The following is a 25364-nucleotide window of genomic DNA, read 5'->3' on the forward strand; positions in this document are numbered from 1 at the left end:
AGGATTATAACAAGGGAGCCTCATTTAGATTACAGGCTTCTCTGGGAAGGTAACCTTTAGGATGAACCCTGAAAAATGAGAAGAGGTATCCATTCTCTTGTATTTTTCTGTATCATTTACCTTTTTTAAAAACATTGTTATGAAAATAATAAAACTATTTTAAAAGCAAGAGGGTGGAGAGTAGAGCATTCCCAGCAAAGGGAATAAAATGGGGGAAACTTGGCATCTGGAAGGAACTGAGAGAAGGTCAGTGTGACTGGAGCGTCACGAGTGATGGGGAGAAAGGGAAGGAGCTAGAGAGGCCAACAAGACCAGCTTAGAGAGAGGGGAGCTGAGGAGGCCAGGTCACACAGTCTAGATTTTGTTTCTCTAAGATGAGGAAGCTTTTGAAGAGGTCTAAGCCATTTTGTGTAGGTTGTAATACAAGTAAAATAAAACCACTTTGTATCTTACTGTGAATGTCGCTTGTTGGTATGGGTAGGTATACAAAGGTAACGATAAAGCTATGACATTGATAAAAAGAGGTCAATTTTTTTTCTTTCAGCTTTATTTACATATAAGTGACAAATAAAAATTCTCTGTGTGTATATATGACGTGTATAATGTGGTGATTTGATACAGTATACATTGTGAAATGATTATTACCACCAGCAGGCTAATTAATACGTTCCACAAGAGTTCAAGTTTTAAAATGTTGTTTTGTTGTTTTAATCAGACTTTATATTTAAGTCTCACAAGCCTAGGTGATTTGTTTTTGTTCTCAACTTTAGTCCAAGGACATTTATCCCCATCTAAGTACCACAGCTCTTAAAATGGGTTTCCCATTCAAATCCACTATGTCTTGGTTTGAGCTCTGTGCTGACTACCATCATGTTAAAATAAGTGCTTGTTTCAGAGTAAGAGCAAATGTGCTGTGTAACATCAGAAATGCCTCTCTGTCAGACCAAGTCTCCCTCAGTGTGTGGAAAAGTGAAGTTGCCTTCCATGACAGAGACCTCAAAGGTCTGGTCCTTTGCCCCAAAAGCCCTTACTTTTCCAACAATAGTTTGCTATCCTTTTCTCATTTATTACTTAGTCTGATTTGCTCTTTAGCTCTGTTTATTCCCAGTGGTTTCTTTGCTCAGCCCACCTCCATCATCTTGTTCAGCAGAAGCCCACCCACCTTCTTGACATTTGGAAATCTTGCTACAGTCACACACCATGCCTTAAATAATATTTCCAGTGCTTTTTTTCTGTTTTGAAAGCTAGACATTTTGCCAGGTTCTCAGGGAGATGTTTTTCCATAAAGCTATGGAAGATGTACATATTATTATAAGTGTACATTTATAAATAGAAGTGAATTAGGATTTTGGTAGTATTTTAAGTATTACTGCAAACTTTCCTGTAGTACTTTAAGCATTAATTCAAACTTTAGAATTTGTAAGGGTCTTCTGTAACTAGCCATGTTTTTAGTAACAATGAGGGAGAAAAACATTTTTACTAGAATGAAATAACTGGTAAAGAGGTTAAATACTATAACAGAAGTCTCATGATTTGGGAAAGATGAAACACACACTTGAGTATCTGCCTGTTCCTACTCTGTTCAAATCCTGTCCTCCCTACAAAGCCGATTCGTGGCTTCCTCCTGCGATTCAGGCTTTCTTGTTTTTGTGTTCCCTCTGATCTTTCTACCTAATTCATATTACTGTTACCGTATGCTGGTTGTATGGGCGGCTTCCCAAGGACAGGAACGGTGTCTGGCGTCGAGCAGCACTGTTGTTAGATACGCCTTGGTTGAGTGAGTTCATATTATAAAACACAGCTACAGATCTGAGTTCCTGCATGTTGCTAAATTTCCTAGTATTCAGATAAGAGGGTTGAATGATGAATTTAACATACTGAGAAAACTTCTGTATGTTTGTGACCCTCCCCTTTCTTCCTTCCCTATATGTTACAGATGCCTGAGGAACAGGCATTCAGTGTTCTGGTCAAGATCATGTTTGACTATGGTCTCAGGGAACTTTTCAAGCAAAACTTTGAAGATTTGCATTGCAAATTTTACCAGTTGGAGCGCCTCATGCAGGTAAAAAGAGAATCTAGCTTGCATTTGCCATTAAGAATGCAGGACGGGGAAGAAGTGAATTGATGAAATGGTGCCAAGGAACAATGGTGATGTCCTGAGCCATCCAAGGTTAAGGATTTATGTTTTTCATTTCTCACTATGTAATGATGATACCAAGATTAATAAGCTGTTAACCTGATGGGTATGAGCTGGGTTTTCAATCTTACAAACACCCAAAAGATCAGATGATTTTGTGGGGGACTTTAACATGGAAGTCAGTCAGGAGATACTTGCCAAGGCTCTGAAGCTGGCTGGTTAGGGATCACATAATAAAAGTGAAACAAACTTTCCCAAACATTTCATAACTTGGAGAGAAATACTATTCTTCCAAATATTTGTCACCATTTGGGGATTCCTCTTTAGAGCTACTTTGTGGACTAGAAACTAGAGTTCAGTGCCAGTTTAATACCAGATGATGAGTGTTCTGAGCACTTGGCGGTTTTTAGAAAAACACACGTAGGTGACTTTTTTGGCCTATTTCTGGCAGATTTATGGGCCTCCTGAGTAGGAGTTGAATAGCTGCACATGTGCCCAAAACTAATTAGTTTGCTATTTCAGGAATACATTCCTGACCTGTACAACCACTTCCTGGATATAAGCCTTGAAGCACACATGTATGCCTCCCAGTGGTTTCTTACGCTTTTTACTGCAAAATTCCCCCTCTACATGGTCTTCCATATCATCGACCTGCTTTTATGTGAGGTATGTATCAGAGGCCACAGCACTTTGGCTTTTGTTTGTATGTCCTTCCTATGTCAGCTCTGCCAAAACAGAATTTGTTGTTCTCATTTTATTTCATTGCTGGAAACTCCAGGTTTAAGTGACTCTTCCTTGAACTGAAGCTAATAATCATGTTTTGTTAAAAAGTACTCTCTACTTTAAAAACAAAACACACATGAGGCATTTGTATTAGTTAGTATTAGGTTTGGTTGCATTGAAGAAATCCAAAATAACAGTGACTAAGTAAAGTAGAGGTTTATTTTTCTCTCTCATGTAGGAAAAATCAGAATGTTGGTGGTAACCTGCCTTCCCCAGAATGCAGCCTTGTCCCTGTGGCTGATGAGAGCCCTGGCCACCGTCTTTGTATTTAAGCCCAGGAGGGTTAGGGGTGGGGAGGCGGGGTGCATCCCCTCTTTTGAAAAGAGACTTTCTGGAAGTTCCACCCATGTTTCCACTTAACCTCTTACTGGCTAGAACTTAGTACGTGATCATACCTAGCTGCAAGGGAGAATTTTTTTTTTTTTCCAAGCTGGGTAGGAATTTGCTAAAAATTGGGGCTGTATTACTAGAAGAAGATAGATATTAGAGTAAATAACAGTCTTTGCCTCAGTATATTTTTGGGTTTTGGGGTGTGTGTGTACCTAAGAAGAAAAACTAATTTCAAAAATATGTTCATCATAGAAACTATAGAAAATATAAGCAAAAAGATTTTAAAATACTCATAATCCAGCTGTCTAAAGGGTAACTGCTTTTCGCATTTGGTGTATATTCTTTCAGCCTTATGTGTGTGTGTTCATATATGTGCATGTGTAATTTCTTTATGGAACAGCTTTTTTCATATGGAATATTATGTAAGAATGTATATTCTGTATGTATATAAAATAGATGAAAATATTGCTATATTATGCTATTTGGTAACCTCTTTATTTCATATACTTGAATATCTGTAGACAGACACACATCTGTACCATCCTTTTTGTTTAATTATCCCATATTCAGAACATACAAAAGCCTTTAAGAAATTTGTATTTTCTGTCCAGCTTGAAATATTTTGAGAAATAGCATTGCCAAGTATCCCATTCTTTGAATATACCGTGATTTATATAACCAGTTCCTAATCTCAGACCTTTAAATTGTCTAGTTTTTCACTATTATAAACAACCGTTTGTTAAGTAGTTACTATGGGTCTGGTGGCATGCTAAGTAATTTACATGAACTTTTCAACTGATTAGCTCAGAAAACCCTTGGGAGAATATTAGTTACTATAGAAATTGAGGCCCAGAAACTTAAAAAGTTAAATTTGCTCGACAGATGTTAGTGCCTCCCCTCATATATCCTTTGCCTCCATCACTCCTAGAATGGTTAGATGAAAAAGGCAGATTGGAGGAAACCCTGAGCAGATTCAGTTCTGTTACATAGAGTTTATGGACAGAGTGATGGTTACACTTGGAGTTATTTTCTGATAGATCACAATTTTATGACTAATGTTTTAGTTTGGAAGCACTGAATATTTTGGGAAGCGTTCTTGAATGTGGGAATAGGGCTAGAAAATCTCTTCTCTCAGAAAAATGGGAGACTGGGTCTGCTTTAAGTGGTTTTTTAAGTGGTGGACTTGTGATTTTTATTTTCCAAGAGATTCCATTTCTTTACTTAAGTTCTTACAATTTCTCTAAAATTGTGGGATATTCTGAAGACAAACAGTTTAATAGTCCAGATATAAACATTGAAAATGTTTTCTGTGTTTTCTCTTTTAGGGGATAAGTGTTATTTTTAATGTCGCCCTTGGATTACTAAAGGTACACATTTATTTGTAAGCTGGATTATCTGGCATTCCTTGTTCAGCACTTGCAATATCTTGGTCTTAATCTCATTCTGAGCAGCCGCGTTGCTCTAGCATTATCCCTGACAGTGGATATGTGCAAGTAGCTCTGGCAAAGGCTAAGAAGTATTTTCTGGGGATTTTAAAGGTGCTGGGATTATAAAATGCTTCTTGGGCACCTTCTTAGCAAAAAATTTTTTCTGTACATGGTTGTACTTTGTTCTTTTTTCAAGACTTCCAAGGATGACCTGCTGTTGACAGACTTTGAAGGTGCCTTGAAGTTCTTCAGGGTGCAGCTTCCTAAGAGATATCGCTCAGAAGAAAATGCAAAAAAACTAATGGAATTAGCTTGCAACATGAAGGTAAAATAATTTCTGCATTAATTTAGATTATTTTATTCAGTTAATGTCTCACTATTCCTGATCAAACTATCAACATTTATAATGTATTAATAATAATGTTTTCTTTTATAGGTATAATTTTCTAAATATTTTCATATATACTGTATCTTATGTGTTAAATTTCATTGCTTTCCCCAGTCTTTGAACTCTGGAAATGATGTTGTTATCCCCATTTTGAAGACAAAGAAATACACTGGAAAGATTGCAGCTCCCTAGAGTTGTATGGTTAGTTAGTGGCAGAACTCAGGTTTCATAATTTCCGCCGTGCTGTCCTTTAACTTTCAATATTTGTTGTTATGGCCAGAAATTCCCTAACATGAAACTAATAATGCATGAAGGAAACTCATTCACTTTTAGCACTCCTAGTCGGACATTATGACGTATCATTTTAACACCTATATTGTGGTATGATTCCTGTACAGTAGACTACACATATTTCAGATGTACAATTTGATGAATTTTGGTAGATGTACACATCTATGAAACCACCGCCACACTCAAGATAGCTAACATTTCCATCAGTCCCCCAAGAGGTGCAAATTTCAAACTCCTCATTTATCCCTGTCCCTTTTTAAGGTGAAAAAAATAGGATCTCCTTATGTTCATGTTAAAATTAAGCTTTGTTTTTAAAGAAGAAAAAGTAATTGAGGGAGTTTAGTTTGGAATTTGAGGGATGGAGGCAAATGGAGGACAGAACAAATAGCTGTATTCAGATTCTTGTAGGGTGCATAAAAGACTGTCACATTTACTTAAAGTGACTCCAGAGGGTAGAGCTATGATCAGTGTATCAGGGCAGATGTTGTAGGGGAGGAGCTTCACTATCTACTGAGTAGAGCATGGGCTTGGAATCAGACGTGAATTCAGAATTACTTCGCCTGTTAAAGACACAATTTCCTTATCTGTCAAATAATATTAGACTTCTAGTTATACGTTAGACTGTGCTAACTCAGGCTACCCTTCTTTAAACATATGTAGATCCTAGGTAATGTATAATCCAGGAAATATTTAAATACCTGGATTAACTTGAAAGAAAAAAGGGACATGCCCAGGTACCTGAAACAAAGCAGCTTTCAGAGCTGGTATGTGAACTGATAAAGCAGTACCCCAAGGAAATATGGAACCATCAGTATTAGGGTTTTAATGCTCATGAAGACGTATGATATGATTTGGGGCCTTTGGGGTCAGCTGAAACTGAAATCTCTGCATAAAGTTAGGACCTTGGAATAGCCACCATGTTTGTAAAAGGAGGGGATACAAAAACTACCTATTAACCAGAGAAACAATAGAAATCATAATATAAAGTGAATGGGGATTTGGGGGGAAAAAAAGAACTAGAACTTCTAGAAATTAAAATAATCATTAAAGATCATCCAACTTAATGTTACGTACTTCACTAGTATTATGGATAACATTTAATGTGCCAGGTACTGTGGTTAAGTGCTTTTATGTGTGCGGATTAACTGCAGTATGTGTACAATGCTTAGTGCCTGGTAACGAGTGAGGGTTCAAGAAATGATGGCTACTGCTGTGATTATTTCCTCCCTGGTTTTTCAAGCAGATACCAAACAAAGTCTTCAGTAACATTTACACAGATGATGGGTTTGTGCACAGAGCACGAAACCAAGTGAGCTGAGGTTCCTAAGTCACTCTTCCTCAGCGTGACTGAGCATATAGAGGATGCTGCCTCTTACTTATCATTTCTTCCTGTTCAAAACCTGCTCCTTTCTCAGTTTGCGGCACCTGGTTGCTCAGGCCTGAGAACGTGACCCCATCCTCTGCTTCCCTCTCTCTCTCTCTCTCTCACATTTCACGTCTTCATAGTCCGCATCCAAGCCCTGTCGTCAAAACGTATTATTGTGAATCTGCAACTCCCCACCCTCTTCATCACTAACACCCTGATCTAACTGTCTCATCACTTCTCTTCTAGAATATTCCAGTAGACTCCTTGATCCTCCTGTCCCCACAGTGGTTTCCTCCCAGAATTTTCTTGATCTCATCTCTCCCTTGCTTAAAACTCAAATGGCTTTTTACCTCAGAATAAAACTCAAGAGTTCTTGCCTTGATCCACAAGGCCTGGCGCCATCTGACCTCTGGTAGCCTTTCTGATCTCAGCTACTACTACTTTTCCCCCCTTACGCTTTCCAGTTCAGACACCCGGCCTCCTTACTGTTCTTAAACATGCACGCATGTTCCCCTCTTTGTACCTTTGTACTGGCCTGTGGTGTTCTCCTTGACGTCCTCGTGGCTTCGCCCTCACCTCATTCAGGCTTAGGCTCAGTGATCATGTCGTCAGAGAGGCCTTCTCTAATTTGGTGTCTGAAGTAGCAGCTCCCTCCAACTCTTTACACCCTGTCTCCTATTTTCCTCATACCACTTACTGCTATTTAATATTATTTCATATCTTTCATTGTTACCTGCATTCTCCCTACAGACTGGAATTATCAGAAGGGACTTTATCTCTTTTGCTTGCTGCTGAATCCTGAGCATAAGGATAGGATCTGCTTATAAATATCGGTTGAATGAGTGAATAAATGAATATTCTGTTGAGTTTCTTCCAAGTATTTTACAAGGAAGAGTTTACATGGATTTGAGCAAGGCTTTAAAAATAGCTTCTAGCCTAAAGTTTTACCTTTTGGGTTTTCATTATATGGATTCTTTATTTCCAAAGTCCAGATGGGAGGTGTCTCATGTCTTTTTTCCCTTGCCTGCACTACCGAGGAATTAAAGTAGACAGGGCAGCACAGCACACGTTGTTACCGCTTAGACGCGCAATTCCCGGGGAACTTGGCGTGGCGAGGGTGCGCTGCGGGTGATCCCCCTCCTTGCGTGTGATGCCGAGTGAGAAAGATAGTAATTTTTTTTTTGTTTTGAAATTGACTCAGCATGGAAAGCCTACAGATTCAACAGGACATGAGAGAATGAGCTGCTTCTGCTAAAAGGTGAGATACGGTGTGTACAGTTTAGTTAGCGATGATTAGTTGTATTCTGGCAGCTATACTTAATACCAAAAAATACTGAGGGAGACAGAGGCAATAGTTGAGCCAAATAGTGACAAAAGACCTCAGTCACAGTGATAATTTGTCAGCTTAAATAAGAAAAATCATTGGCAAGCTCAATTATGAGCCCTGCGGTATGTGGACTGCACTACTTGGGAGTGCCTCGGTCAGCACAGAGTGCACGTGACCCTCTGGGGCTTTGGAGCACCCTCTAGACACGGAAAAGGGGATTCCTGCTGTGGGAATGGCTTGGAAACTAGCTTTTCAATTTCGTGGTGTAGAAATTAGAAAGGAAGCATTGGCTCCATAACTCAGTGGAATCCCATTCCATTATTTTTTAATTAAAAAAAAATTGTGACTCAGTTTTCTCAGTTACAGTTCCTGATTAAGGTGGGAATTAGGAATACTTCGTCTTACATGCCAGTCCAGGAAACAAATACCTGTTCTTGTTAGTGTCTTGTGTTTAAGCAATTGGGATGTTATAATTTCCAGTATTTGTATAGATTTTATAAGAATCTCATTTCTTCCTCACTGTACCCTGTGAACTGTGTAGGGCAAATAAAGTGTGGAAACTGAGGCTTATAAAAGTCAAGTGACTTACCCAGCTGATACTGGCTGGCAGTGACAAGAGCCCTAGAGGAACTCAGTTCTTTTGACTCTTACGTTCCCAACGCTTCCCATTCTGTTGCACTGCCTCTTCTCAGTGCAGAAGTGCAGTGGGAGTTAAGTTTGGTGTGGCAATATCTGAAATGGCCACAAGGTGGGTGTGTTGCCCACAAAGGTCTATATTCCTCTTGGTGCCGTCTCTTCCTTTTCTTCGTAAATCCTTCCCTGTATCTGCCTTTACCTGCTTTTCTTTACTTTTCTCTCTTTTCAGCCCTTTTACTTCTCCCTTTCTTTTCTCTCCTTAGTTTATTTATGGGACTGAGTTTTGTTTATTTTTTGAGTTTTAGATCCTCCGCTCTTAATCTAAAATTTAACAACATACATCAAAAATTTACTCAACTGTCCATTGAATTTCTCTCCCTCCATGGGTGAGTGACCTGAAATAGAAAAATTGTTTCCACTTCTGATAGAAGATCTTAAAGGAATTTCACCTTAAATATATTTTTTCAGGAGATCATGAATGTTCCTTGGAACTCCATAACCTTTTTACACGCATAACTGTGCCATGTGCCTTCTTTAGAGGGGGGAAATAGAAAAAAAGTAATTAGGTCTTTTAAGTTTTTGACTCAAGAAATATATGAGAACAGCTGTTTCTCTATGTCTATACAGGAATTTTTGAGAACAAGTCTGATATGTGAGGTTTAGAAGAAGCAGGAACCATGCTAAAGGAGCTGCCTCAGTGGGTTTCTTAGAATGAATCTGAAGACTTGACCTTTTGCTGTAGAATACTATGGTGAAATGGAATTTCTGAACCATTGCTTCATTGGAGTTTGTTATTTCAAACATAAAGTGAATGTTCTAGACTTCACAAACTACCTGTAAAAAAAAAAAATAATACTACTACAAAAACCAAATTGCAATATCTCTCAGTTAATGTAATCCTAACTATTTGCTATTTGGAGAATCAGAAAACTCTTTGGCATTTGGGAATATTTGCCCTTGGCGCATGTTCTTATTCATGAGCTAAAAACAACACTAGTTTGAACTTCATTCTCTGCTCAGATCATTTGTGTAGTTAGTATGTGTTAGAGTTTTAAGCTCTGTGATTGTCATGACTTCATCAGTCTTGTTTCTTGATGTGTTCACAGAATCCTACATAGTGTCTACATATAGTGAATTAATCCTTACAGTGACTGCATGAGGTCATTTTACAGATGTGTAAGCTGAATAACTATAGAGAGTTGAAGATAACTCCCAAAGGGTACACAGTTAGTAAGTGATGGAGTTGAGATTAGATCCCAGGAATTTCAGGCTCTGAAGTCAATGCTTTATCATCATTGTGTTTTACAATGCCTGAGGGATTGAAGGAATGAGATAAGAGCCACTTATATAGGCCCGTTTTTGGTGATGTTTGTCGTATAAGGATGGGTTGCTTAGTCTCCACATCAGTGTCAAAACTTACTCTCTGTGCAATGTAGCTCAGTTCCATTTTCCTTATAGCTAGGCCAGGCTAGTTTCACTTCTTTGATTGTCTCTACCTTTTATAATTGGATTTCATGAGGAAGCTTCTGAGTGGATATTCTCTTTCCCTGCATTGAACTCTAAATTTTGTTGGTTGTTGCAAGGATAGCAGTGCTCGCTACCTTGCTTTATTTTAAGAAGCTGGTCTCCCTTGCTCCTTATCTGTTTTGGGGTCCTCTGCTACTAATTTACTTCTTGTGTTTTAGAAAAATATTCTGATGGTAGAACAAAGCTGCCTAATTCTGTTTAGTGATCTTTGAGGGAGTTCGAGTCTGAACTATTTGAACAAATTAAATAAAAAGGCTCAGAAATTACATAGGATTATTTTTTCAAGTGCTTATAAGCACAGGCCTAGGAGTCCCACAAATCTTGGCTCTCATCCTGGCTTTGCTCTGCTGTGTGACCCAAAGTAGGTTAACACAGCAAGGCTGTAGAGAGAGAAATTGCACCTGCTCTCTTTAAGCCAGTTCAAGTCAACAAGCATTTGTAGATTGTCTTATCTGCTGAGAACTGTATTCAGTGCTGGGCCTGCTACAGAGATGGATAAGAAACAAGAATCGCCCCAGATTTGCGTTTTTTCTGGCACTGCCACTGAATAGACTGGGTCTTTGAGTTTAGACAAAGTCCCTCTTCCTATCTAGGTCTCAGTTCCCCAGTGCAGTGAGGGTGACAGTCCCTGCTATACCCGTCTCAGAAAGTTGTTTTGAGGATTAAAGAAAATAGTAGGTGTAGAGGTAGCATGTTGTCTTAACTCCTATGTAAATCTCAGATTCTTTTAATCAATAATTGAAAAAGGAAGATGAACTTGTGTCCGATTTCTCTGTTTAGCAGTGAGGGCTTAGGGGTCAGGACCTCCTTAATGTACCTTTTCCTACCCACCCACTCACCCACACAGTATACTCCAGCCTTTTCATGCAGAGCTACTAACATTCAACCACCCACCTACACTGGACTTTCTATGAGTTCAGCTCAACAAGGGTTCTGGCCTTTGAGAGTTTTTTAAGCCAGACTTCAGAATCAACTCCTATTTCCTATTAGCAACCTATTTCCTGCTTTTGTGTGTTAAATGGACTTTGTTTAAATGGCTCATTGTTTGCAGCACACGTTCAGAGGATGGCTTTGTCTCTGATTCAGGACAAGAATGCAGATAATAGTAACAAACTATCTATCTGTCCATCGTCTGTCTTATCTGTCTGTCTGTTTATTTATCACCTTTATTGTGGTATGGTTCCTGTACAGTAAACTACACATATTTCAGATGTACAATTTGATGAATTTTGATATATACATGTGTGTGTGTATATATATATATATATATATATACACCAATGAAGCCACTACTACAATCAAGATAGCTAACATATCCATCACTCCCCAAGAGGTGCAGTTTTCGAATTCCCAATTTATCCCTTCGTACCCTCTTTACCCGCTGGTAACCATAAGTTTGTTCTGTCTGTAAGTCTGTTTTCTGTTTTATAAATAAGTTTATTTGTGTCTTTTTTAGATTCCACATGTAAGTGATATCATATGGCATTTTTCTTGCTCTTTCTGGCTTACTTCACTTAGAATGACAATCTTCAGGTCCATCCATGTTGCTGCAGATAGCATTATTCTTTTTTATGGCTGAGTAGTATTCCATTGTATATATATACCACATCTTCCTTATCCAGTCATCTGTCAATGGACATTTGGGTTGTTTCCATGTCTTAGCCACCCTTTATTTAAAAATAAAGACTTCACTGTGAGCCAGGTATTCTTCTCAGCTCTTTATAGTATATGCTTTATATCGTGTGGTCCTCATAATAATAGTCCTCGTATGAACTGTTGACATTTTCACAGATGAGGAACCTGAGGCTGAGATAAGGCAGCTTGCCTTCAGTCACACAGTGATACATCAGCAGAGACAGGACTCAAGCCTTGGTCTGTCCAAGCTCTTAGTGGTAGACTGTGCTAGCTGCCTCCCATCCAGGTCAGAAGCTCTTTCTCCATCCGTGTGGGCCGGGACATCCCTGCCTGTTCTAGGGGCTGATCGGGGACCAGCCTTCCCAGGGCAAGTAGCACGTGTTTTAAGAGAGAACATAATCTAACTCCTGTGACAGAGTAATGACAAGTAAGTGACCAAAGGGAGAGATGTTTTGGAGTAAATGTTTACTTCTGCCAAAATATCCAACTGTCACATTCCAAGTCTCCGCCTTCTTTCTGATTCAGGGTTTCTTAACCTGGAACTGTGGATGGGCCTCAGGGAGCCCATGAGCCCTCTGAAATGGTGTGCATTTTATTGCTGGGAGTGGGTGGGGGTGGAGTTAGCTTCTGTCCTTTCTTATGGGAACCATGGCTCTCAGGGGACCATCAACATGGACTGTCTCTAACAGTGTTAAGAACCACTGTGCTAATTGAAGTGAGGTATAAAATTAGTTTTACCTAAATTACAGAGTCAAGTCTTATCCCAGGAAATTATTAGAACCTGCCCCCAACCCTGGAAGTACATTTAAACAGAACAGATTTCAAATTTAATCTTCTGTGAGGGCAAAAATACCCCTGTACATGAAGCTGTGATTTCCACAGCCTTCTGATAGGAGTCAGCAACAGTGGGTGTGATCCAGAGCTCTTGGGCTGATTCCATAGCTTCCCTTCTTGAATTCAGTTAAAATGTTAGTGATACAAGTAGGAGACAGATAAAATGAACTTTGGGCTTTGAAGGGTGGGGAGTATGTCTCTTCATTAAGTGTTTTCATGCTTACTGTGTTCCAGCCATTAGGAATCTCACCATGTGAGAGTTCTTGTCCTTGTTGAATTTGCGTATCTCTGTGTCACTAATGCCTAGCAAAGAACATGGCACATAGAGGGGCTCAACTATCGATTAAATAAATGTCCCTGCTTACATCTTTATTAGGTTAAAAGGAAGGCCATTGGCTTTGATCTGATCAACATCTGATTAAGTCTCGTTTATATTCCAAGCGTTGAGGTAGGCCCTAGAGATAATGGTGGTAAGCAAAACAGACGTGGCCTGTTTCCTCGTGGAAAGACAGACAGTCAAGTAAGCACATAAATAAATAATTGTGTACTTGGACAGGTGCCATGGAGGATTGACTTGATGCTATGAGAATATGTAACAAAAGGGGAAGAGGGTGTCAGGGAAGGGCTCGCTAAAGAAGTGATGTTGGAGCCGTGATCTGAAAGGTGAATAGGAGGAATCCAAGCACAGGGCTGCACAGGCGGGGAGCAGGCTCGCAGTGTGCATTCACTGTGGTTGCCATTTCCATTTAGAAGAAAGGTCAGTGCAGAAGAGGGGGTCATTTCTCATGAATTTAGCAAGCATTTCTGGGCACTCTCTATGTGCGTGGGCAGGGGACAGCGATGAGTGAGACACAGTTCTGACCTGGAGAATTCACAGATAGTGGGATGGGCAGGCTGAGAGGTGCTGGCCTGTCCTGGGTGCAGCCTCAGAAGGATGCTTGAGTTGCTGTTTTTGCTGCTGTGATAGCTCTTGTTCCCCATTCAGGTATCAGGCATCAGTTGTCTTCGTGGGGGTTGTGCCTCAGGCAGCCTAAACTAGTTGGCTCTGGTACGCAGCCATCTGCAGTGGAAGTCAGGACCAGCTGTGAACCCATTGTAAGCAGTGTTATGTTTACTGGGGTTTGTTTGTGATGAGGATAGGGGTGAGGTATTTAAAGGGAAGGAAGGAGTAAGAGAGAGACTGAGAACAAGTGAGGCTGAGAATCAGGAAGGCAAACCTGAGTAGGTAACGAAGTCAGAACACGACCTAGCAAGCTCTGTGTATGAGCAGAGCTCTGTCTTAGAGAAGCTCAGAATAGTTACGAGAATTATTTTTAAACAGCATTTATTTTAACTTAATTATAAAAGTAATTCATGTTCAATGCAGAAAACATAGGAAACACATAAAGAAAATGTCCATATCCTATCAAAAAACTGTAAGAGCCAAATGAGTGACATGTGTAAAGGGTCTGGCATTTGTCAGGCGCTTGTTACACATAACTGCTGGTACAGTGCTGGGGGAGATGCAACCCTTTTACTCTGAGAATGAGGCATTTATAATAAAGGATAATGAAATGTAGAAGAAATTATTTTGTGATTAGCTTTTTAAAATGTATGTTTATTGGGGGAAATGTTAATTCTTTCTTATCCCAGCATGAGAATGAAAAGTTGAAGAATCCTGAAGATTTGTGAGAATGTTTCGTAGGATTTGGTGTCAGTTTTATAGAGCACTAGGGGGAGCCTTATATCCATTGCCCTCCCTTGTCATTTACACAGACTGACAGCACAGAGTACTAGGGGGAAGTGTTTGCTGCCCACAAGCCTTATTTATTTTCTGTTCCTCTACTATTGATCTGTTAGGATTGTTTATACATTTATGGATCACACTGATGTTTTATTTCGGTGCTTTCGTTGTGAATCACCTACATGTACAGTAAACGTTTACCCCAGCATTGGCCTTAAACCACAGAAGACCTAGGTTTAAGGATGCCACTCCAGCTTGTGGCCTCACCCCAAGTGTTTAATGGGCATCTTTCTGTAGACAGCAGCCAGGGCATTGTGCTATTATGTTCCTGGCTGCCTTCCCTTGGGCAGTAGCCAAACTCCAGGAATAAGCTCTGTTTGAGGTAGACCTGTAAGCATCCCAACAAGGGCTGGTGTCCACAGAGTCAATGTGAAGGGAACACCAGGCAGCTCGAGTTAAAGAAAAAAGCAATAGTGGAACAGAGAACTGGAGATGCTGACACCAGTATGCTGCAAACTTGGGCTTGTCCCATCTCCTTTCTAGGTGTCAGTTTTTTCCCCCTATAAAATAAGGAAGGTAGACTAGACTAGCTCTAAGATTTCTAATTAACCTGGAACTCGGGGGCTAAAAGTCTGATTTGTGAATCAGCAGTGTAATGGTTTGCAGTAGTTGATAAGAAAAAGCTTGAGAGAAAGGACAGTTTGATGGGGTGGAAGAGTGGCTAAGTAGAATGCTCAGCAGAACTGTGTTTTTAAGGAGAATTGTCAGGAGAATTTTTCGTGTTTGAAAGCAGCACGGAAGTTGTTAGTACAGAGGAAAGTGCTAGGTGGTAGGACAGTGAGGGGGCGACAGCTTGGACTTTGGGTGGCATCTAGCAGTCTGGGCTCAAATCCTAGATATGCCAGCTCCTAACTTAGTGACTTTGGTCAAGTTACATTACCTCCTTATACCTTAGTTAACCTGCATATAAAATGAGGCTGATAATATACCGCACCTTGTAGAGGTGTCATGAGGTCAGATGTAAAGCCTCTTGCAGCAGTGCTGGTATGTGCTAAATAAAATGGTCAGTGAGGGTGGTGGTGATGAGGAGGAGGAGGAGGATGGAGGATAGTCAGACCTAGAACTCAGGTAGGAGGGGTTATCTGTTGGGTGTTCATTCTAACACTTGGGGAAAACTTCAGGAACCAGTTATCCCCAGCAGAACCCTGGGCATGGTGGTCATTGAGTAAGACCTTTGGGTCCTGGGCTTATGTGCAGGAAACACCACTTCCATAGTAACTGGAGGTGCCTGCGTCAGCAGAGGTCTTGGTCTTTGGTGCAGGCCCTGAAGCACCCACCCCTCTCTGATACTTTTTAATTTGTGCTGTGTTTTATCCTACAGATTAGTCAGAAGAAGTTGAAAAAATATGAAAAAGAGTATCACACCATGAGAGAACAGCAGGCCCAACAAGAAGACCCCATTGAGCGATTTGAGGTTTGTTGCTTATGTCTCAGGTGATGTGAAGAGCTTTCCGCCTTTCATTTCACATAATTGTGCTTCAGTGAGTTCTTTTTAAAATTCAATTTCACTATTCTAGGTTTAAGTTTCAGTTTGAGTTTGCAAATGAGAAAGCAAGATCTGTTTTGCTTCAAACCAGCTGCCTAGTTTGTTACAGCTCAGTGGGCTTTTGTCACAATTCATAAGAAGTAACTGCTGGACAGTCACTTGAATCAGTTAAATATGCCTTGTGGAGGCAAAGTAGGAACCTGTTGATTGGTAGCACATTAGGACCAGCCATGTCTCCCATGATTCCCATAGGACTTGGCAGGCAGTTTTGAGGGTTAACCTTGAGAACTTGTCATTTCCATCTGATTTTTATGTCTGTAACTCGTTTCTTTCTACCCCTCAGCGGGAGAATAGGCGTCTACAAGAAGCTAACATGAGATTGGAACAGGAAAACGATGACTTAGCCCATGAGCTGGTGACTAGCAAGATTGCCCTGCGGAAGGACCTGGATAATGTAAGTCTGACTTGTCTGAAGGGATAGATTACATTGAAACATTTCTCCCTTAATCAAGTGAAATCCTTGAATCGTAGTGTTGTTCTAGTCACCTGCCTTCAAAGTTTCCCTCTTCTGATGCAGCCTGCTCTCGTCAGTACTACTTCCCTCTTTTCCTTCAGGGGTCATTGATTATCTCATTAAGCCCTCCTTACCTCATTCTTCATTACACATGCAATCCCTGAACTCCTTTCCAAACATTGTTTGATTGCAAGGCTTTTTGGCTAATTCTTAGGCTGTTGCAATTGGCAGTAGCATTTAATCATTGTAACTTCCATACCCCTAAGACAGGAACAGACTTTGTCACCCTGCATTGCTCTTGCCTGTTGGGTAAGCGTTGCCAATTGTAATAAAGCTCAGTGCCTCCGCAGCTCGCGATTTCATCCATCATTTCTATTGGCAGGTGTTCTGTTTTAATCTGCTTCTCCTACTCTTAAAAACTTGAGATGATGGTGTTCCTGGCAGGGTGCTTGTCCATTTTCTATACTACAGGCTTCCCTTAGACGAAGTGCAGTCTCTCATTCATGGTTTAGGTCAGAGGTTGGCAAACTTTTTCTGTAAAAGGGATAGATAGTAAATATTTCAGGCTTTGTGGACCATATTGTCTCTGTTGCAGTTATTTAACTCTGCCCTTGGCACAGAAGTAGCTGATAGCTATAGACAGTGAATAAATGAATGAGCCTGGTTGTGTTCCAATAAAACTTTGTTTACGAGAATAGGTGGCAGACTGGATTTGTCGCTTGGGCCATAGTTTGCCAACACCTGACTTAAGATTTCCCTGTCAGGCTCCTTAAATTACTTTTCTGCTCACTGATTTTTCTGAGGTTCTAGAGGTAGGCATAGGGGTTGAGAGTTTACAGGGGACTTACATAATACGTTGAGCCCTGTGGGATCTATAACCTTCACAGGGTCCTTGACATCCACCAGGTGTATGAAAATATTGTGTGCCACTGTATTTCTTCAGCAGTTTGTGCTTCCACTAGATTCTCAAAGCGGTTCACACTTGAAGATGAAGACAAGGAGAGAGAGCAGTGTCTACTGGTTCTTACTACCTCTCTTTAGGAATAGAATAATGGAACAAAATTTTGAACAGATCTGGATTTTAACACCAGCTACTCTACTTTCAAGTAAAGTGTGGGGAGGTGGAATAATAGCTGTGTCCCAGGGCGATAGTGAAAATTACATGATCTGGTATATGTAAAAGGCACCACCAAATGAAAGAATTAGGCACAGTCAGTGTTGGTTCTCTCTGCTTGTCTGATTGTCAGCCACAAATAGCTGCAGGTAGCTGGGAAGACTCCTTTTTCCAGTTTTTGCAGGAGGGTGTTCCAGAATCATTAGCCCTAGGTAACCAGAACCTGGAGATCTGACTGATTTCTGCTTGACCACAGTCTGCTCCTTAGGTTGAATCCCAGAATACCCTCTGATATTCTTTGTAGAATCGTCCCCTCAGCGTTCAGGCATTTCTGCCAAGTGAGTGGAAGAAGGTGGGTGTACTTGGAGCAGAGTAATTACTGTAGCAGGCCGCAGTGTGTACCAGTGATGGCTCTTCTAGGAGCTGTAGATCGCACAGAAAGGAGGTGTAAAGGGAAAGAAAATGGCTCCTATACCAGAGCTTTGTGTTCTACAATGAAATTATATTAAGAGGCAACTTAGGCTAAAATTCCAGGTGGATTTTTAGTTTGAGCCGTTGCATTCGCCAGTCTGACAGGCCCAGAAGTAACATTGATGTTCCACTAGTTTAAGGTGGATCATAGACTTTTTTGTTTCTTGAAGTCTGCTTGTAAAGAGTATAAACTTTTTTTCAAGTTGTCTTTTCCTGATATAGTAGTCAAAGAACTAGATTACATTCCTGATGCCGAGAGTGAGAAATAGTAAAAATAATATGAATTCCCATTTGCTGATGCTCTTTGTGACAGATGCTATGATGAACACTTTGCTAAGTTGTAATGTCGCTTATCCTTAGCTCACCCTTGTTAAGGACAGTCACATGAGCCCATCCTCATATGAATCCTCATATGAATGAGGATTTTTTTTAAACAATCATGAAACTTGAGACTCAGAGAGATGAAGGCACCCCAGAAGAAGCAGAGCCAGAATTCTGACCTAGGCGCATCTAATTGGAACACACTGTCTCCAAAATAAATATGGAACGAGAAGCTATGACTTGATGACATAACTGCATCAAAAATATAAGTTGAGGAAGACCAGACACTGATGCCTGACAGAGAACGTTTCTTAAGCACTTAGTGAGCAATGAGGCACTGCTCTAAGTGCTTTGTATTTACCATCACATCCTCAGAACAAGCCATATTGTGTAAGGGATACAGTTACAATCTCCATTTTACTATTGAGGAAACTGAGGCCAAAAGAGGTTAAATATCTTACACAGTGACACTGTCAGTGGCAGAGCCCTTAGATTGAAACCCAACTGACCTGACACTCCTAACGTAGCTCAGAGGAGCAGGACCCCTGCCGCCTTTCGGACTCAGGAATGTCAGACTGGGGTCCAATCATTCGGCCATCAACAGTGCTGAGCAGACAGACCTTTTCACACTAAAGTCCCTTTCCAAATTAGTCTCATTTCTTTTGAATCATCACTGAAAATCAGCTAGGTTCTGAAGTGAGGGATGTGGGGTCCTCCAACCTTTCCTTGACTTCAGGGACTCAGATATTTGAAAGAACCTCTTGCCTTTTCACTCTTCCCTTTCTGCATCCCAGAGAAAAGCTCCCTGGTACGTGGCGGATAGGATTTCTAGAACGCTCTTTTATTTCCAGTGGATTTTATATCACTCTTGTTGTTCCTCCGCTGTCACTTTTATTACCTGTCACACAATAGCTATGGAGAAATTCTTGGTATGACACTGGTGCTGCAGGCTGAGAGGGAGCCTGTGGGAGGCACCTGGCCCAGGGCTGACAGGACCCCGTCCGAGTCCCCTCTGGCCTGGTTGCTGTCCACACTGAGACAGTGTGATGTGAAAGTGATGGAAACAGGCTGAGGAGACCACCTGCTGGAATTGGAGTTCTTGGCTTCGCTGCATTCTAGTCCTCTGACCTTGAGCAGGTTGCTCAGCTTTCCCCACTGAATTACTTTGGCTTCTTTTGTAAAAATTATTTGACACTATACTTATGGGTGTCCTCGATTCTGTATCTGCTTCACTGATGTCTATGTCTGTCCTTATGGAGGACCACAGTCTTAACTGCTGTGGCCCTACCATCTTCATAGCATGTGAATCCTCCAACTTTGTTGTTCTTTTTACAACATAGTTTGGCTATTCTAAGTCATTTGCATTTCTTTATAAATACTAGAATCAGTTTGTCAACTTCTAGAAATAAAAGCCATCTGGGAGTTTGAGTGAGGTTGTAGTGAATCTATAAGTCAGCTTGGGAAGTATTACCATCTGAACAGTAATTGAAACTTGTAATCCATAAATACATTATAATTTTCATTTATGTAGCTCTTTTTCAATTTCAACTTTAGTTTTCAGTTTACAAGACTTGCATATATTTTAATGTTATTAAGGATATTGTTTTACAATTGTTCATTGCTAGTCTCTAGAAATACAATTGATTACATGACCTTGTATCCTTTGACCTTGGTTAATTCACTTACGATTCTAGTAGCTTTTTTGTTTACTTTTTAGGATTCTCCACATTCACAGTCATAGCATCTCTGAATAAAAACAGTTTTACTTCCTTTCAAGTCATTTGCCTTTCTTCCCTTGCCTTCCTGCACTGACTAGGGCTTTTGGAACAATGTTGAATGGTGAGAGTGTCCCCCATCACCTTGTTCCAAATGTTAGCTGTAGGTTTTTCATAGACCATGTTGAGGAAGTTCTCCTTTCTTCCTGTTAGCTACCAGTTGTCATGAATGGGTGTTGAATTTGGTCAGATGCTCTTCCTGCATTACTTGAGGTGATTATTTGCTGTTTCTCCTTAATTCTGTTAGTACAGTGAAGTAAATTGATTTTCTAGTGTATACAAACTTTGCATTCCTAGGAATCTTGGAGTTCCCTTTTTTAAAAAAAAAAAAAGACTTTTATTTGTATTAAAGATTTTTGTATTCCTGAGGAATATTTGTCTGGAGTTTCTTTAATGTCTTAGTCTCGCTTTGATACTGGGAATGCTGGCCTTCTAAAGTGAACTGGGCAGTGTTTCCTCCTGTTTTTTAAAGGTCTTTATGTAGGATTGTTCCTTGATTAGATCTTTAATTCTGTAGTCAAGCCACATGGGCCTGGAGTTTTCTTAGCAGGAAATTATTTAATTATGAACTCAAATTTATTTTCAGATACAGAGCTTTCAAATTTTCTAATTCTTCTTGTGTCCATTTTTATAATTTGAATCTTTCAAGTAATTTATCCATTTCATCTTAGTTGTTAAATATATTGGTATAAAGTCATTGATATTTTCTTATTCTTGTAATGTTTATAGGAACTGTTAAAATCTCCTCTCTTTCATTCCTGTTGTGGGTAATTTGTGTCTTTTCCCTTTTTCCTTATCAGTCTAACTAGAAATTTATCAGTTGTGTTGATCTTTTCAAAACCGAGCTTTTGGGTTTTTTTGTGTTTGTTTTTCCCTCTGTTTCATTGACTCTGCTTTTTATTATCTCCTACTTTTATTTCAGTTTAATTTGCTCTTTTTCTAACTTCTTAAAGAGGAAACTTGATCATTGATTTTAGACCTTCATTCTTTTCTAAACTAAGCACTTAAAGTTGTAAATCTCCCTGAAGCACTATTTCAGCTGCATATCCCACATTTTGATGTGTATTGTGTTTTTATTTTCATTCAGTTCTTGTGATTTCTTCTCTATTCTCTGAGTTACTTAGTCATGTGTTGTTTAATTTTCAGCTGTTAGGGATTTGTCCCAGAAATTTTTCTTTTATTTCTAATTTAATTCAATTGTCATCAGAGAACATATTCTTCCTGATTTTAATGTTTTAAAAACATATTTATGCTTATTTTAGGGCCTTCCATATGGTCTGTTTGGGTGAATGTCCCGCACACACCTGGAAGTGTGTACTCTGTTGTTGTGGGTGGAGTGTTCTGTAAAGGTCACTTCAGTCGAGCTGATTGAGTGTTGTTTAAATCTTGCATAGGCTTACTGGTTTCACTTTGTTCTGTCACTTACTGAGAGAGCAGTGAGAAAGTCGGTGACTCTGCACTTATATATTTCTCCTTTCAGTTGTGTCAGTTTTTGTTTCTTGTAATTTGAATTTATGAATACACTCCAGATTACTGCCTTCTTAATGAGTGACTCTTACTGTTGTGAAGTGTCCCTCTTTGCCTCTGGTAATACTCTTTGTTCTGAAATCTACTCTGATATTAATATAGCCATTCCAGCTGTCATGGTATTGCTTGGTATATCCTAGTCTATCCTTTTACTTTTAACGTATCTGTGTCTTTATATTTAAAATGGGGTTTTGTAGCCAGCATATAGTTGGACCTTGCTTTTTTGGTTCAGTCTGATAATCTCCTTTTAATTGGAATGTTTAGACCAGTTACATTTAATATAATTATTTATAGGGTGGGTTTAAGTCTACCACCTTGCTGTTTGTTCTCTATTTGTTGTTTTTGCTTTTTATTGTTTTCCTTTCTGCCTTCTTTGGTTTAATTGGGTATTTTTATTATTTCATTTTATCTCCTCTACTACCTTATTAGCAGTTCTGGAGTTTTCTCACCTCCAGATTTCTGCCCTGTGGCTTCTAGCCACTTCGGCATCTCTGACCCTCTAACTCTGCCTCCTTAAACCCTCTGAGGCATGCCGTTTGGAACCCCTCACACTGCTCTTTGGTCCAGAATGTACCTCTAGGTAGAAACCCAGGGTGGTAGTAGTACTCACCTTGCTTATATCCTTTCTCCCATGAACCACAGTTCTGCATTTATTGTTTTCAGTGTCAGCAAGTAGTAGTTTCATATATTTTGTCCGGTTTTTTGTTTACAGTGGGAGGGTAAATCTGGTTTGGGTTAGTCCTTCATGACCAGAAGTGGAAGTCTGGCTTTATGTTTATTATCACCAGATGTTCTCTGCCCATGTGCTTATGTAAGTAGGGTGATTGCGCAGCAAGTGTGGTGTCACTGGAGGACCCTGGTTCTGTCAGTCCAGTAGCTTCTGTGCACCTTCCCATTGGCACAGCATTGAGAGTCAGCTCTTGGAGCTGTGGCACAAATGCTGGGCTTAATGTCAAGTAACCTTGTTTCAGATTCCAGCTCTGCTATGTGCATTGTGCGGCCTTGAGGAAATCACTTCCCCATCTAACATTTTTATAAATTGAGGAGTCAGCGTGGGCAAGGAAGTCTCTTGAGAAAGAAAACCCAGTTCATGACTTGGCTGTCCCATACTTGTTAGAATCAGTCTTACCTATATGGGAGTGATGATGAGTAACTGAGAGGACAGATGTATGTGCTGTTGCTCAAAAGGTGTTAACCAAGTCCAGACCCAGGAGAGAAGGGAGAGATAACAGGATGTTCTGTTGATTAAAGCAAAAGAAAATCTTTAACAGGACTTCATTCTCCTTACTAGACATTTCCTTTGTTGTTTGATCGTCGTTTCCCTTTTGATTGCTTCTTGGGTCTGAGCTAGAGAAGGAGATGATAAGCCACTCCCCAGAAAGGACAGATCTTAACTCTAGGACCCATTTAATTGCATGCATGTGCAGTGTAACAGTAATTAATGGCCTTTGAGTTTGCATCTCATGCCATTCTCAGTTTTCCATTTAAGGCCCAGCCTCCTGGAACCTGTTCCTCCCAAAGAAAGTATGTCAGAAGAAGTAGTATAGTAGAAAGCACAGGGGCCCAGTGATACCACTTCAGCTAAATGACATCAGAAATGCTGTTTAATTTCAGGGAAACCATCCATTGTCAAAGGAGGTTGTGTATAAGGAGGTGGCAGAGACCCTCTCTATCTAGTGCTCTGTAACTAGGAGCTTCCGGCCCATTTCCTTGACCGCCCTCCGGCGCGCTGCAGCTGCTCGTGTCCCGTCAGCCGTGGACTGTCCAGTGGCAGGGACTCTGTAGGTCAGGTGCAGGCACATCACTTTCACTTAGACGCAGAGATCTGCCCACCAGACCTCTACATGCTTTAGGAAGAAACAGGGGTGGAGGATGGCCATTTCAGGGAAGGGACGCCTTTCTTTATTGGGGGACATTGAGAACAAAATGCAGAACTTGTTTGATGAAGCAGAAGAAATACTGAGAGTCTGGAGGAAGAAAACTAGAATTTGTTATACTGTTAATGTTGATGGCAGCTACCTTTCATTGAGTGTTTATTATATGCTGGGTTTATTACATACTGTGCTGAGTCCTTTCCAAGCCTTATCTCTCAGATGGAGATCCTGAAGCTCAGAGAGGTTCTTAATGACTTATCTAAGTGGCACACAGGCAGGGAGCGATAGAAGTTGAGCCCAGGCTGTCTGATGCCAAGGGGGGAGCTCCTAACCACTGCCCCACACTACCTCTATGCAGGAGACTGGGCTAGACACTTTGCATGAGTGTAGTCTCAGTGTGACCTAGGACACATCATGTCCTCTAGATCACAGTTTCCTCCTCATCTTAAAATGGGATTGTGCTGAATAACTCACACCCCTCCCAGTTCTCACTTCTTGTTCTGTAACAGCATCTCTTAAATGTTTCAGGCTGAGGAAAAGGCAGATGCACTGAATAAGGAGCTGCTTATGACCAAACAGAAGTTGATTGATGCAGAAGAAGAGAAAAGACGGCTGGAAGAAGAGTCTGCTCAGGTAAGGGGAGCATCACCCCTCCCATAGTCCTCTGTGTCTTGAGAGCTAGGAATTTGGCTGGTGACTTCCTCTTGGCACTGGAGAACCCAGAGACAGCTGGCTTCAGTTTCTCTCCAAAGGCCTTTTCTGTTTACTGTGTAAAGCATAATGGTTCTTAATAATTAAAATGTGGGAGGAGACAGTGGGGCAAAAACCCATCCTTCACTGGGGCAGGAGAAATTCCAGTGTGTCAGCATCTTAGTGTGACAAAGAAGAGGGTTAGCGTTTCTGCAGAAAGAAACCAGACATCACAGTGTCTGGCTCTTCCCCTACCTGTCCACTGACAGAGCCCCTGCAGAGCAAACTCTGGAAGGCTTGTCCCGAGCCAGCTCTCCACGGTCCCTGGGGGCACAAACTTGCAGCCATGGGAAGAGCTTTGAGTGCTGCACACACTGGAGCAGGCTAGTTGCCCATGACAGCTCACCCTCTCATCTCAGTCAGACTGCTGAAGAGAGATGAGGAGGCACTTTCTACATAATCGACGAGGTACTGAAGGAGCCACGGTCCTGCCATTAACTCTTCCTCTGCATTTGCTGTGTCACCGCCTTAGCTCAGGGTCCCAGGTTGACAGGGAGGAACTTCAGCAAAAGCTCCAATCTGAAAGAGGGTTTGTTGTTTTCAGAAGTTTTGACTGTTCTCTCCTGGCATCAGGAATGGGGTTAGTACTGCTGAGAGGGAAGGAAGAAGGTGGGAGAATTAGAGCCCTTCCAGAGTTAGATCAGGTGCTCTCGGGAAAGCCCAGCACTAAGCAGGTAGCACCAGCGCTTCCTTTACATTTCCCTTAAAACATTCACTTTTGCTTTTCCCAATGTATGCAGTTAAAAGAAATGTGCCGTCGGGAACTTGACAAGGCAGAATCTGAGATTAAAAAAAACAGTTCTATCATCGGTGACTACAAGCAGGTGGGTCCATGCACCCTGGAGTCGGGCCATATACTCCAGAAGCCCTGCCTGCCTGCGTGAGATGTGTCTTCTCCACACCCACACGAGTCCTGGCTCTGCCACTCGCTCTGACGGGTCCCTTCGCTTCACTGCACAAGTTACCTCACTGACTCTCAGCTGTAAAATAAGGGAAATAATCGCTCTCTCGGAGAACTGTTGTGAGGAGTCCACAAGGTTCTGTTTGTAGAGCACCTGGCATAGTTCC

At 40.8% G+C, this 25364-nt stretch overlaps 1 protein-coding gene across 6 annotated transcripts in view; it reads left to right on the forward strand.

Annotated features, from left to right (window-relative positions):
• RABGAP1 (RAB GTPase activating protein 1) overlaps window positions 1–25364 on the forward strand; it is a 134616-nt gene that overhangs the window by 103764 nt on the left and 5488 nt on the right. For 5 of the 6 annotated variants that reach the window (XM_032478374.1, XM_032478372.1, XM_032478375.1 and 2 more), the window contains 8 exons: window positions 1937–2062; window positions 2660–2803; window positions 4576–4617; window positions 4874–5002; window positions 15786–15878; window positions 16294–16404; window positions 24075–24179; window positions 25037–25120. In XM_032478374.1, the coding sequence (XP_032334265.1) occupies window positions 1937–2062; window positions 2660–2803; window positions 4576–4617; window positions 4874–5002; window positions 15786–15878; window positions 16294–16404; window positions 24075–24179; window positions 25037–25120 (834 nt within the window). Of the gene's footprint in view, window positions 1–1936; window positions 2063–2659; window positions 2804–4575; window positions 4618–4873; window positions 5003–7941; window positions 7981–15785; window positions 15879–16293; window positions 16405–24074; window positions 24180–25036; window positions 25121–25364 lie in introns of those variants that run through there. The other variant, XM_032478376.1, reaches the window with a different exon arrangement.

This window comes from Camelus ferus, chromosome 4, assembly GCF_009834535.1.
Source record: "Camelus ferus isolate YT-003-E chromosome 4, BCGSAC_Cfer_1.0, whole genome shotgun sequence".
NCBI lineage: Eukaryota > Metazoa > Chordata > Mammalia > Artiodactyla > Camelidae > Camelus > Camelus ferus.